Source organism: Phaenicophaeus curvirostris, unplaced genomic scaffold, assembly GCF_032191515.1.
Source record: "Phaenicophaeus curvirostris isolate KB17595 unplaced genomic scaffold, BPBGC_Pcur_1.0 scaffold_51, whole genome shotgun sequence".
Taxonomy (NCBI): domain Eukaryota; kingdom Metazoa; phylum Chordata; class Aves; order Cuculiformes; family Cuculidae; genus Phaenicophaeus; species Phaenicophaeus curvirostris.
Genome location: NW_027206674.1, coordinates 728047 through 741748, shown reverse-complemented (window position 1 = coordinate 741748; position 13702 = coordinate 728047). Strand labels below are relative to the sequence as shown.

Sequence of the window (13702 nt, the reverse complement as noted above, 5' to 3'; positions counted from 1 at the left end):
TCACCCCAGGACGGAGTTTTTTTCCACTCTCGCCTCCACTCACCACTTCTTGAGCACAATTTTATCCCAGCGCGTCCCGGTTTGCGCCGCTATCAGCTTCTTCAGATCCCGGATGGAATCCTCGGTGCTAACGGAGCCGTTAAGGGAAACCAGGACAGGAGGAAACCACCTTCCCCACCCTCACCCCCCACCCCCAAGCCCCCAAACCCCCCGGTTCCCAGCGGATACTTGCATTTCACCCGCACTTTCTTGCCCAGCCGGTCGTTGCAGACGACTTCGATCATGGTCGCCTGGGGGAGGAGAGAACAGGGGTTAACGAGGAGAGCGGAGTCTTTCCCAGCTCCGACCCCTCAAAGACCCTCGGAGCGTGGATCCAGGTCCCTCTGCAGAACCTCCCCGACCCCCAGCAGATCCACTCTCCCTCCCAGTTTAGTGTCATCCGCAAAGGGATGAAAAGGGAGGGGAAAAGGGATGAAAAGGGAGGGGGAAAGGGGATGAAAGGGGAGGGGGAAAAGGGACCAAAAGGGAGGGGGAAAGGGGATGAAAAGGAAGGGGGAAAAGGGGATGAAAGGGGAGGGGAAAAGGGATGAGGAGGGAAGGGGGAAAAGGATGAGGAGGGAAGGGGGAAAAGGGACAAAGAGGGAGGGGAAAAGGGAGGGGGAAAAGGGATGAGGAGGGAGGGGGAAAAGGGGCGAAAAGGGAGGGGGAAAAGGGACCAAAAGGGAGGGGGAAAAGGGACCAAAAGGGAGGGGGAAAGGGATGAGGAGGGAAGGGGGAAAAGGGACAAAGAGGGAGGGGAAAAGGGGCGAAAAGGGAGGGGGAAAAGGGATGAAGAGAAGAGGAGAAAGGGATGAAGATGGAGAGGGGAAAAGGATGAAGAGGGAGGTGAAAAGGGATGAAGAGGGAGGGGAAAAGGGATGAAGAGGGAGGGGAAAAGGGATGAAGAGGGAGGGGAAAAGGGATGAAGAGGGAGGGGAAAAGGGGACGAAAAGGGAGGGGGAAAAGGGACCAAAAGGGAGGGGGAAAAGGGACCAAAAGGGAGGGGGAAAAGGGATGAAAAGGGAAGGGGAAAAGGGGACGAAGAGGGAGGGGGAAAAGGGATGAAGAGAAAAGGGGAAAGGGACGAAGATGGAGAGGGGAAAAGGGGACGAAAAGGGAGGGGGAAAAGGGACCAAAAGGGAGGGGAAAAGGGACGAGGAGGGAAAGGGAAAAGGGGACGAAAAGGGAGGAGGAAAAGGAATAGGGAGGGAAGGGGGAAAGGGACGAAAAGGGAGGGGGAAAGGGACGAAAAGGGAGGGGAAAAGGGACGAAAAGGGAGGGGAAAAGGGACGAAAAGGAAGGAGGAAAAGGGATAGGGAGGGAAGGGGGAAAGGGACGAAAAGGGAGGGGAAAAGGGACGAAAAGGAAGGGGGGGAAAGGGACGGGGAAAAGGGACGAAAAGGGAGGGGGAAAAGGGACGTAAAGGGAAGGATGAAAGGGATGAGGAGGGAAGGGGCCGAGGGGCCGAGGGGGAAGGGGAACCGGAAGGCGGAGGGAAGAGGCGTCAAGAAGGAAGGGGAGGAGAAAGGGGCGCTGGGAAGGGGTGGAAGGAAGGACTCGGCGGGGGTTGGACAAGGAAAAAGGGTTCAGGGGGGTCGCTCGGGCCCCCCCGGGGCTCCCCCCCCCCCAGCGCCCACCGAGCTCCGCGCGCTCCGCCGCCACCGCCGCCGCGCCGGAACCGGAAGTGACCGGCGGCCTTCGCGTAGCCGGAAGCGGAAGTGGCGCTGCTCGGCGGCGGCCAAGATGGCGGCGGCCGCGGCGGAGCTGCCGGACTCGGTGCTGGTGCGGATCCTGGCGCTGCTGCCGCTGAGGGAGCGGCTGGGGGCGGCGAGGTGCGAGAGGGGAAGGGGAAAGGGGAAGGGGAAGAGCCAGGGGAAGGGCCCTGACCGGCTCCCGCCTCCCCTCAGCGTCTGCAGGCGGTGGCAGCGGTTGGCGCAGGACCGGGAGGTGTGGAGAGACGTGGATGGGAGCGCGCACCCGGTACGGGGAGGGGGGGCTGGAGTGGGAGGGGAGGGGGGGGGCCTGAGGTGGGAGGGGGGTGGAGATGGGGAGAAAGGGGAGGGGGGGGCTGAGGGATGCGGGGGGGGGAGCTGAGGGGTGAGGGGGGGGCTGAGGTGGGAGAGGAGGGCTGAGGGGAGGGGGGGATGAGGTGGGAGGAGGGGGCTGAGGTGGGAGGAGGGGGCTGAGGTGGGAGGAGGGGAGGCTGAGGGGTGAGGGGAGTCTGGGGTGTGAGGGGAGGCTGAAGTGGGAGGGAGGGGGGGCTGAGGGGTGAGGGGAGGGGCGTCTGAGGGGCGTGAGGGGGGTCTGAGGGGTGAGGGTGGGGGCTGGGATGTGCGGGGTGGGGTCTGAGGAGCTTGGGGAGGGGGGTCTGAGGTGTGTGAGGAAGGGGGGTCTGAGGTGTGTGGGGAGAGTGAAGCTGAGGGGTGAGGGGAGGGGGGGACTGAGGGACAAGGGGGGGTGAGGGGAGGGGGGTCTGAGGTGGGAGGGGGGTGGAGATGGGGAGAAAGGGGAGGGGGGCTGAGAGGTGCGGGGAGGGGGAGCTGAGGGGGTCTGAGGGAGGAGGGGAGGGGGGTCTGAGGGGCGCGGGTTTGAGGGGGCTGAGGTGGGAGGGGAGGGGGGTCTGGAGGGTGAGGGGAGTCTGGGGTGTGAGGGGAGAAGGGGGTTGAGGAGCACGAGGGGGGTCTGAGGGGCACAAGGTGGGTCTGAGGGGCTCAGGGAGGGGGGGCTGAGGTGTGTGGAGAGAGTGAAGCTGAGGGGCAAGGGGAGGGGGGCTGAGGTGGGAGGAGGGGGGCTGAGGGGTGTAGGGAGGGGGAGCTGAGGGGCGCGGGTTTGAGGGGGCTGAGGTGAGAGGGGAGGGGGGGTCTGAGGGGCGAGGGGAGAGGGGGCTTGAGGGGTGAGGGGAGTCTGGGATGTGAGGGGAGGGGGAGGCTGAAGCAGGAGGGGAGGGGGGTCTGAGGGGCACAAGAGGGGTCTGAGGGGCTCAGGGAGGGGGGTCTGAGGGGCGCAAGAGGGGTCTGAGGGGCTCAGGGAGGGGGGTCTGAGGTGTGTGGGGAGAGTGAAGCTGAGGGGCGAGGGGAGGGGGGACTGAGGGACAGTGGGAGGGGTGAGGGGAGGGGGAGGCTGAAGTGTGAGGGGAGGGGAAGAGGGGCTGAGGTGGGGGGTGGGGCTGAGGTGTGCAGGGAGGGGGGTCTCAGGTGTGTGGGAGGGGTCTGAGGGGCACGGGGAGGGGGTCTGAGGGGCGTGGGGAGGGGGGTTTGAGGGGTGAGGGGAGATGGGGTCTCGGGTGCTTGGGGAGGGGGGGTCTGAGGGGTGCGGGGAGGGGGTCTGAGGGGTGAGGGGAGATGGGATCTCAGGTGCTTGGGGAGGGGGGTCTCAGGTGTGGGGGGGGGTCTGAGGGGCGCGGGGACGGGGGTCTGAGGGGTGAGGGGAGATGGGATCTCAGGTGCTTGGGGAGGGGGGTCTCAGGTGTGTGTGTGGGGATCTGAGGGGCACGGGGAGGGGGTCTGAGGAGGAGGAGGAAGAGCGAGCTGAGGGGGAAGAGAGAGTTGAGGAGGAAGAAGGGGAAGCTGAGGAGGAGGAGGAGGAGATGGGGGAGCTGGGGAGGAAAAGGAAAGGGGAGCTGAGGAGGAGGAGGAAGAAGGAGCTGAGGAGGAGGACAGTGGGGCTGAAGAGGGTCTCGGGTGTCTCCGGAGGTTCCCCCCGTCCCTTATTCCCCGTTTCTCCCCCAGCTCAGCTCCCGCTCCCTGTGGCTGCTGCTGCGCCGGCGTTTCCAGCCGAGCCTGCGGACCCTGCGGCTGCGAGGAAGGCTCCGCTCGGCCCTCAGGCAGCGCCTCCTCTCCCCGGCGCTCCTGGCCGCCCTCGCCAAGCGCTGCCCCCGGCTCCTCGGCCTCTACCTCACGGAAACCGACCTCCGGCACCTGCCCTCCTCCAGCCTCCCCGCCTCCCTGGTGGCGCTGGAGCTGAGCTGCTGCGAGATCCCGGCCTCCTGGTTCTGCTCGGCCCTTCCCAACCTCCGGCACCTCGTGATCCGCCGCGTCCCGGCTTTTTCCGACCGCCACCTCCTCAACGTCGTCTCCGGGAGCCGCTTGAAGAGCTTGAGCCTTTCCGGCACCTACCGCCTCACGGACGTGGGGATTTGCCGAGCGGCTCCGCGGTTGGAAGAGCTGGAAACGCTGCGGTTGATCCGATGCGGCGTCGGAGACTCCGCCGCCGGCTCCATCGGGCTCTACATGAAACGTTTGCGTCTCCTGGAGCTCGGCGAGGCTCACGGGCTCACGGAAGCGGGTTTGAAATCCTTGGGATCCCTGCGGAGCCTGGAGACGCTCGACCTCCACCTCCCGCTCTCTCCCGGCGCCGTTATCGCCGTGTGCCGAGCGCTTCCCGGGCTGAGGAGCCTCCAGCTGCGAGGGCTTCGCTTCGAGGATGGAATCACAGATCAAATCCGAGCGGATTTTCCTTTTTGTAGCTTTTCCAAGGCTCCTTGACGCTCAGCAGGGATTTCGAGCTTCGTTTTCACGCCTTAAGAGCCCTTTTTGGGGTCGAATCTGCTTCCCGGGAGCTGCTGCGTCTGGTTTGGGGCCAGAATCTCCTAGCAAAGCACCAAACTTGTCACACAAAATGCTTTATCGTAAACTTAATTTTGGTTTCCGTGGATTCAGGGAGTCAGAAAGCTGAGGAGCATCCAGCTTTGGGAACCGAGTCACTCCTCAATGGTCTAAAATCCAAAGATTTTTAGCCGTGGGGCTTCCTGAACCCCCAGTGCTCCCGGGATTCTTTTCTGGTGCCTCAGGTTTGCTCCGAGCAACCTCTTTCCCTTTTCTTTTTCCTTTTCTTTTCCTTTTTTCCTTTTATTTTCCTATTTTCCTTTGATTTTCCCACCTCCTCCTCCCTGCGATGTCGCAGCACGGCTCCCACGCCACAAATCACAGCTCGGTGAGGATGTTTTTAAACTGAATATCGCTTTTATTTAATAAAAACCACTGTCTAATTCTATTTTCTCACCCTGCAGTGTTTTAATTGATGAAGATTTTCCTTCAACGACCTGAATACTTTACATTATGACCCTTCAGGTGTTGGGAGCTGCGGAGCCGCTGGCTTGAGGCCACGGAATCAGCGCCGGAGGCAGGATGCAGCGATCCAGATGTGGATTTATCCCTCGAGTTAACCGGTTCTTGGATCCTAGAAAAGCTTTTTCTTTACGCAGGAAACCTGGGGAGGGGCTCTCGAACAGGGATGGGGTGAGAGGAATGATTTTAAGCTGAAAAAAGGGAGATTGGGGTGAGATATCGAGAAGAAACGTTCTCCTGTGAGGATGAGGAGGTCACCAAAGAAGTTGTGGCTGCTCCATCCCTGGAGCTGTTGAAATGCAGGTGGGATGGAGCTTGGAGCGACCTCGTCCAGTGGAAGGAGACGCTTTAATTCCTTTAAAATCCTCCTGATTATTCAATGTTTCCAGCTCCTCTCTTCCTTCCAGACCTGGGAAGTGGGAATCGCTGCTCCGGCTTGTTCCGTGTTTAGCTCCCAAAGCAAACGTTGAGGTTCTCCTTGCGTTGAGCGACGTCTCAGCTGCCCGATGGCTTTTTATTTGGTTCTGTGCTCCCTTTCTACCTTCTCTACCCGAGCCTGGAGAGAGAGGCGGCACTTGGAATGTTAATATCGCTAATTACTCCAGCGTAAAGGCCTGTGATGGAGGCGGAGAGGTTGGTATTAAACCAGCAGCCTTGGGATTTGTTCCAATGCTGAGCTGGGGCCTTTCTCCCTTGTTTATTTGCCCCGAAGCTCCTGAGATCGTGTGTAGGAGCAGAAAGGAGCCCAGGGCGCAACGACCGGTTGCTAACGAGGCGCAGAGCAACGAGGGTTTCGTCAGGCGCGGGGTCACTGCCCCCCGGGTCTGTCCAAAACCCAGCGGCGATTGCGAAATTGGAGGGGAGGGTGGGGAGAAAAGAGCTGGAGCTGGAGCAGAACCCAGAAACGGCTCCACCGAGACCTTCATCCGCCCAGGGGAACGTTCCGGGCTGAAGAAAAAACCCGATGAAGAAGTTTAGGGAACGTCAGGTCGCGTCTCGGATGGTCTCGGGGGGTGGACGAGGTGGGAAGAGCCTCTTGTAGGGTTTTAGGAGGATCCAGGACTTGGATGGAGAGTGTTGTGATTAGAATCTTGGACTCGTGGGATGGTTTGAGTTGGAAGAGACTTCAAAGATCACCTTGTTGCAAACCCTTTCGTGGCCAGGGGCACCTTCCACTGGGTCAGGTTGCTCCGAGCCTCATCCAACCTGGCCTTGAACCCCTCCAACACGCATTTTATCTCAACGTGATGGGTTTAAATGATCTTCACTGCGCAGAAGTCAAGTGGTCGCCCTTTGCTTTGCCACCAGAGTCTTATTTTAAGAGAAATAGCTGCAGTTAGGCTGAAAAAACTCATTATTTGAGAAACGTGGTGGAGCTTCTCTTCCCTCAACACCCCGAGTCCTTCTCCTCAGGGCTTCTCCCAATCCATTCTCCATCCAGCTTGGATCTGAGCTTGGGATCGGTCCAACCCCAGTTCAGGACCTTCCTCTTGAGGGTTGAACTCCATGAGGTTCACGTTGTCCCGTTTCTCCAGCCTGTCCAGCTCTATTTCTTGGATGAGCTCTTCCGTTGGGTCCCTCCTTGTGCCTCAGCTTTGGTTTCCAGACCATTCCCTAATTTCCTGACCTGCTCCTTTCTACTCTTGGAGGAAACGCCTTCAAAACTTGAGAATTTGCTCTTTTTTTAATGCAAAATGATCAGAGAAAGTCACAAACATGAGGCCACCTGGCTTGGCTGGAGGAAAACTTCTGGATTGATGAATTATTGGAAGTGGATGCGATCCAAGCTGCTATTTTGAGAGGACAAACCAATCGGACACGGCCTCAAAAACTGCCTGGTTAAATTATAACCTCTAGGTTGTCCATCCCTAGAGGCGTCGCAGATCCTCAACTCCAGAGATCTGGAGTGAAAAAGCTTCTGGCTCGATCGGAAGCTTCATCCCCACCTTTTCCCAACCGCAGCTCCCCCGGGATGGATGAGGAACGTCTTCACGATGATCTACGTGTTTTTAAAGGTAAGTTCAGCCACACCGACCCTTCATCCTGTTAATTTGGGGACAGAGGGTAACGAGATAGAAGCTCGTGGCTTGCTCTTCTCCCAACACACTTGTTTTCTGAGGGAGAGGAAGGTCCGTGCTCCTCTTCCTCCTCAGCTTGAGCATCTCGGCTCTACCGGGATCGATGGGTTGGGATGGAGAATCCAACCCTGGTGAGCCAGGAAGGGGAAGGGACGTTCCTGGAGGTCTGGGGCATCCCTGAAGGATTCTCGTGGTCCTCTGCCAGCAGCACCGGGGAGGGTTCAGCCTTGGAAGCGTCTTGGACTGGAGTAAATCCAGGTTCTTCTGAAGTTCTCCCAAGCTGAGCTCCTCAAAGCAAGAGTTCCTTGAAAATCTCCCAAGGCTTGGAACCCAAGGGTGTTTCCAAGGCTGAACCTCGGAATCCGAGGTTGTTTTCAAGGTTCAACCCCTCCAAGAGGTTCACTTGGGTCCTTCAAAGAGTCCTCCAGGTTTTGGGATGTCACGAAGGGGGTAAATCTCATTTGGAAAGGGTAACGAGGCATCTGGGGGGGGGTTTAGAAACACAACGGAGCCCAGAAAATGGGATGAAACCTTCTAATCCCTCTTTATTTTGCTGAGATCACCCGCCTTGTGATCTAACGCAACGTTTGGGGGGTCTGAACCATCAATGTTTTGGCTTCTGCGGCAAATCGTTAACTATTTTGGGTTATTTATTAACCCTCCGATAAACGGAACCACAGAAACTATGAAATATATCCCGGTGACCTGAGGGAAATGGGGATCCTAGAGAAGAGAAGGCTCTGGAGACACCTCAGAGCAGCTTCCAGGGTGGAAGGAGGCTCCAAGAAAGCTGGGAAGGGGCTCTTGGTCAGGGATGGGACAAGGGGAAGGGGGTTGAGCTGGAAGAGGTGAGATCTTAGAGAGAAATATTCTCCTGTGAGGGTTGGGAGGTCCAGTTGACCTGAGAAGCGGTGTCTCCTCCATCCTTGGAGATGTTGAAGACCGGGTTGGATGAGTCTTGGATCACCCTGATCCAGCGGGAGGTGTCCCCGTGAAAGGAGTTGGACCTGGATGGACTTTGAGGTCCCTTCCAACCCGTTCTACGATTCGATGAGTTATTTTCACACCCCTTCTGTTTTCTTTTCAAGACAGAAGCTTCTTCCAGCAGAAGGTGAGATCCTTCTCCACTGTCTACCTGCTCCTGGCCCTCTCCGTGCTCCTGACCATCATCCTCTTCGCCGTGTCCCTTTCCAGAGGTACCGGGACATCTTTTAACTCAATTAAGCAGGGAAGACCGTGAGATAATTGAGGTCTAAGTGCACTTAGGGGTCTCTAGGGGACCCTACAAGACCTAACTCCACAGGACAGAGGGACCAGAGGAGCTTCCAGACCATCCCATGCAGTGACTGCTGATGTCCAAGCCACCACTTAGCTATGAAATAGAAATAAATCTACTAAATAATTGTCACCAACGTCACAGAAACCGAGATCAGGGACACCCAGAGCAGGTTTGGAGATGACCCCAAGTGTTGAGGTCCCTTCCAACCCAACCCATTCCTATGATTCTATGAAATTTCTCTCTAGAAATTGAAATAGCTGCACATATAAACATGCAAAATACCAGATAATCTGAGCTCTAAGCCAGAATTTAAGATTTTTTTGCTGGAAAAGTGAATCCAGAAGCCAAAAAACCCCATCTTGGTGGGTTGAGGAGATTGGAGACAACTCAACCACTAACCCGGCGTCTCTTCCGATAGTTTCATCCGTCTCTTCAAAACTCCACGAGCTGCACTCGGAACGGAAACAAAACTTTTCCAGCAGGGATTTTCTCCGTAAGTTCCTGGCTTCTTCCCAAACCCACGAGTTTTATTTCCCCTCCGGAGCTGAGAGGGGAGGTTGGAGAGTTGAGTTTCCTCAACTCCGTGAGTTTCCTCAACTCTCCAAGTTGAGTTTCCTGAGTTGTTTTCCGCTCTGGATTTTGCTGCTTTTCCTTCCTTCTCTCTCCAGTTTTTCCCTGCGGAGCCGAATCCAGGGAGTGGGAATATTTCGATGGGAAATGTTACTACTTCTCGCTGAGCAGGACGAGTTGGCACAAGGCGAAGGCTCATTGCGAGGAGATGCACTCGCACTTGGCCATCGTCGACAGCTACGCCAAGCAGGTAACGGTCCCACCTGGAAAATCCAGGCTTCCCGAATCCCAAATCCTATTAAAACCTCCTCTAGGAAAGCTCAGGCTTCCCAAATCCCATCCCAACCCCCTCTAGGAAAGCTCAGGCTTCCCAAATCCCATCCCAACCTCCTCTAGGAAAGCTCAGGCTTCCCAAATCCTATTAAAACCGCCTCTAGGAAAGCTCAGGCTTCCCAAATCCCATTCCAACCCCCTCTAGGAAAGCTCAGGCTTCCCAAATCCCATCCCAACCTCCTCTAGGAAAGCTCAGGCTTCCCAAATCCTATTAAAACCGCCTCTAGGAAAGCTCAGGCTTCCCAAATCCCATTCCAACCCCCTCTAGGAAAGCTCAGGCTTCCCAAATCCCATTCCAACCCCCTCTAGGAAAGCTCAGGCTTCCCAAATCCTCTTCCAACCCCCTCTAGGAAAGCTCAGGCTTCCCAAATCCCATCCCAACCTCCTCTAGGAAAGCTCAGGCTTCCCAAATCCCATCCCAACCTCCTCTAGGAAAGCTCAGGCTTCCCAAATCCTATTCCAACCTCCTCTAGGAAAGCTCAGGCTTCCCAAATCCCATTCCAACCTCCTCTAGGAAAGCTCAGGCTTCCCAAATCCCATCCCAACCTTCTCTAGGAAAGCTCAGGCTTCCCAAATCCTATTAAAACCCCCTCTAGGAAAGCTCAGGCTTCCCAAATCCTCTTCCAACCTCCTCTAGGAAAGCTCAGGCTTCCCAAATCCTATTAAAACCTCCTCTAGGAAAGCTCAGGCTTCCCATATCCCATCCCAACCTCCTCTAGGAAAGCTCAGGCTTCCCAAATCCTCTTCCAACCCCCTCTAGGAAAGCTCAGGCTTCCCAAATCCCATCCCAACCTCTTCCAGGAAAGCTCAGGCTTCCCAAATCCCATCCCAACCTCCTCTAGGAAAGCTCAGGCTTCCCAAATCCCATCCCAACCCCCTCCAGGAAAGCTCAGGCTTCCCAAATCCCATCCCAACCCCCTCTAGGAAAGCTCAGGCTTCCCAAATCCCATCCCAACCCCCTCTAGGAAAGCTCAGGCTTCCCAAATCCCATCCCAACCTCCTCTAGGAAAGCTCAGGCTTCCCAAATCCCATCCCAACCCCCTCTAGGAAAGCTCAGGCTTCCCAAATCCTCTTCCACGCATGGAATTTTGCTTCTCCAGCTCCTCCGTGATGCAAAAAATGCCCCCGAGGAGCCTTTTTCCTGATCCCTCTCCCCGCTGCAGAGTTTTATCATGTTCAGGACCAGGAACGAGCGGTTCTGGATCGGGTTGACGGATGAAAATTCCGAAGGGGAATGGGAATGGATCGACGGGACCGACTATAAAACCACCTTCACGTGAGTCCCACCCGCTCGGAGTTTTATTTCCCGTCATCCCATAAAGAAATCAGCATCCCGGCTTGTTTTAAACTGAATTTTTTCAGTGGGAACAGGCACAAACGCGGCCTCAGAGGTGAAAAAATAGCATTTAAATCCATTTAAAATCCGATTTAGGGGATCAGTTCCCACCCCCAGCCCCAGGGGAGGATGCTCCGCTCAGTCCTCGCCTCCATATCTCAATTTTTCTCCTTTTATTCCCAGGTTTTGGAAGGAGGGAGAACCCAACAACAGCGGCAGCAACGAGGACTGCGCCCACCTCTGGGTTTCCGGGAAGTGGAACGACGTTTACTGCACCTACGAGTGTTACTACGTCTGCGAAAAGTCCCTTCCCCGCTGAGGAAGCTCCTTTTTCCTTCTTAATTTATAGCAGCCGAGCGCCCTGCTCTTCCTCCCCACCTTCCTCCCCACCTTCCTCCCCACCTTCCTCCCCACCTTCCTCCCCACCTTCCTCCCCACCTTCCTCCCCACCTTCCTCCCCACCTTCCTCCCCACCTTCCTCCCCACCTTCCTCCCCACCTTCCTCCTCCTCCCCACCTTCCTCTTCCTCTTCCTCCCCACCTTCCTCTTCCTCTTCCTCCCCACCTTCCTCTTCCTCTTCCTCCCCACCTTCCTCTTCCTCTTCCTCCCCACCTTCCTCTTCCTCTTCCTCCCCACCTTCCTCTTCCTCTTCCTCCCCACCTTCCTCTTCCTCCCCACCTTCCTCTTCCTCCCCACCTTCCTCTTCCTCCCCACCTTCCTCCCCACCTTCCTCCCCACCTTCCTCCCCACCTTCCTCCCCACCTTCCTCCCCACCTTCCTCCCCACCTTCCTCCCCACCTTCCTCTTCCTCCTCCTCCCCACCTTCCTCTTCCTCCTCCTCCCCACCTTCCTCTTCCTCCTCCTCCCCACCTTCCTCTTCCTCCTCCTCCCCACCTTCCTCTTCCTCCTCCTCCCCACCTTCCTCTTCCTCCTCCTCCCCACCTTCCTCTTCCTCCCCACCTTCCTCTTCCTCCCCACCTTCCTCTTCCTCCCCCCCTGAAGGGATCCAGGTTCTCTCTGGGGGACCTCGAGCCTTAATAAAGGATAATTAGTGCTCTGGTTAACGAGGATTCTGCCTGGGAAGGGGGAGCTGGGGGGGGGTCAGCAGGGAACAGGCTCTTTGCACCCCTAAATGGAGCCCAGTTCCCCCCAGTTCCCTCTGGTTCTCCCAGTCCCCCCAGTTCCTCCCAATTCCCCTTGGTTCTCCCAGTCCCCCCAGTTCCCCCTGGGGTCCCCGGGAGCCTCATCCCGCCCCGGAGGGTCCGGGAAGGGGGAGAAGAGGGGGGGTGTGTCTCATTGTGGACGGGGTCCCTGGTGCCGGCGCCTCCCAGTGCTCCCAGTCTGGGAACGGCGGCACCGGGAACCGAGGGACTGGGATGTGAGTGTGAGTGGAGACCCCGATACCGGGAACCGAGGGGTTGGGATGCTCGGGATGTGAGTGTGTGGATACACACGCGTGTGCTCCCCGTCCGTGAGTGGAGACCCCGATACCAGGAACCGAGGGACTGGGCTGCTTGGGATGTGAGTGTGAGTGGAGACCCCGACACTGGGAACTGAGGGGTTGGGATGCTCGGGATGGGAGCGTGTGTGGATCATCCACACGTGTGCTCCCTGTGTGTGAGTGGAGACCCCGACACTGGGAACCGAGGGGTTGGGATGCTCAGGATGGGAGTGTGTGCGGAGACTCACACGTGTGTGAGTGGAGACACTGACACCTCCACCAGGAACTGAGGGGTTGGGATGCTGGGGACGTGTCTGTGTGCGCAGACGTCACGCGTGTGCTCCCTGTCTGTGAGCAGAGACCCCGATAGCGGGAACCGAGGGACTGGGATGCTCGGGATGTGAGTGTGTGCGGAGACTCACACGTGTGTGAGCGGAGACCCTGGTACCCGCACTGGGAACTAAGGGGTTGGGATGCACAGGATGTGAGTGTGTGTGGAAACACACGCGTGTGCTCCCCGTCTGTGAGTGGAGACCCCGATACCAGGAACTGAGGGACTGGGCTGCTTGGGATGTGAGTGTGAGTGGAGACCCCGACACTGGGAACTGAGGGGTTGGGATGCTCAGGATGGGAGTGTGTGCGGAGACTCACACGTGTGTGAGCGGAGAGCCCGGTACCAGCCCCAGGAACTGAGGGGTTGGGATGCTGGGGATGCGTGTGTGAGTGGAGACCCCGATGCCAGCAACCAAGGGGTTGGGATGTGAGTGTGTGTGGATACACACGCGTGTGCTCCCTGCGTGTGAGTGGAGACCCCGACACTGGGAACCGAGGGGATGGGATGCTCAGGATGGGAGTGCGTGTGCAAATCCCCACACGTGTGTGAGCAGAGACACCTCCACCAGGAACTGAGGGGTTGGGATGCTGGGGACGTGTGTGTGTGCACAGACGTCACGCGTGTGCTACCTGTCTGTGAGCAGAGACCCCGATAGCAGGAACCGAGGGACTGGGCTGCTCGGGATGTGAGTGTGAGTGGAGACCCCGACACTGGGAACCGAGGGGTTGGGATGCTCGGGATGTGAGTGTGTGTGGATACACACGCGTGTGCTCCCTGCGTGTGAGCGGAGACCCCGATACTGGGAACCGAGGGACTGGGATGCTGGGGATGTGAGTGTGTGCGGAGACCCACACGTGTGTGAGCGGAGACCCTGGTACCAGCACCAGGAACCAAGGGGTTGGGATGCTCGGGATGTGAGTGTGTGTGGATACACACGCGTGTGCTCCCAGTCTGTGAGTGGAGACCCCGACACTGGGAACCGAGGGGTTGGGATGCTCAGGATGGGAGTGTGTGCGGAGACTCACACATGTGTGAGCGGAGACCCCGGCACCAGCACCGGGAACTGAGGGGTTGGGATGCACGGGATGCGTGTGTGTGTGGAGACCCCGATGCCAGCAACCAAGGGCTTGGGATGCTTGGGATGTGAGTGTGTGTGGAAACACATGCGTGTGCTCCCTGCATCTGAGTGGAGGCACCAGCTCCGGGAACCAAGGGACTGGGATGTT

At 57.8% G+C, this 13702-nt stretch overlaps 2 protein-coding genes across 3 annotated transcripts; both read left to right on the top strand.

Moving 5' to 3' along the window:
• Window positions 1–1770: 1770 nt before the first annotated feature.
• FBXL12 (F-box and leucine rich repeat protein 12) lies at window positions 1771–5524 on the top strand. Of its 2 annotated transcripts, XR_011339521.1 has the most exons (5): window positions 1771–1871; window positions 1947–2019; window positions 3768–4971; window positions 5048–5408; window positions 5513–5524. XR_011339521.1 is itself a non-coding variant. In XM_069881613.1 (3 exons), the coding sequence occupies exons 1-3, from the start codon at window positions 1783–1785 to the stop codon at window positions 4521–4523; spliced, it is 918 nt and encodes a 305-aa protein (XP_069737714.1). In that variant the 5' UTR covers window positions 1771–1782; the 3' UTR covers window positions 4524–5031. The 2 variants fall into 2 exon arrangements, 1 of the variants encoding a protein (XP_069737714.1); XM_069881613.1 differs by lacking the exons at window positions 5048–5408; window positions 5513–5524 and having other exon boundaries at window positions 3768–5031.
• A 185-nt stretch (window positions 5525–5709) lies between these two features.
• LOC138734056 (hepatic lectin-like) lies at window positions 5710–11119 on the top strand. The gene is made up of 7 exons (XM_069881614.1): window positions 5710–5738; window positions 6978–7120; window positions 8272–8379; window positions 8881–8955; window positions 9131–9282; window positions 10529–10641; window positions 10885–11119. The coding sequence occupies exons 1-7, from the start codon at window positions 5725–5727 to the stop codon at window positions 11018–11020; spliced, it is 741 nt and encodes a 246-aa protein (XP_069737715.1). The 5' UTR covers window positions 5710–5724; the 3' UTR covers window positions 11021–11119.
• The last annotated feature ends 2583 nt before the right edge of the window (window positions 11120–13702 follow it).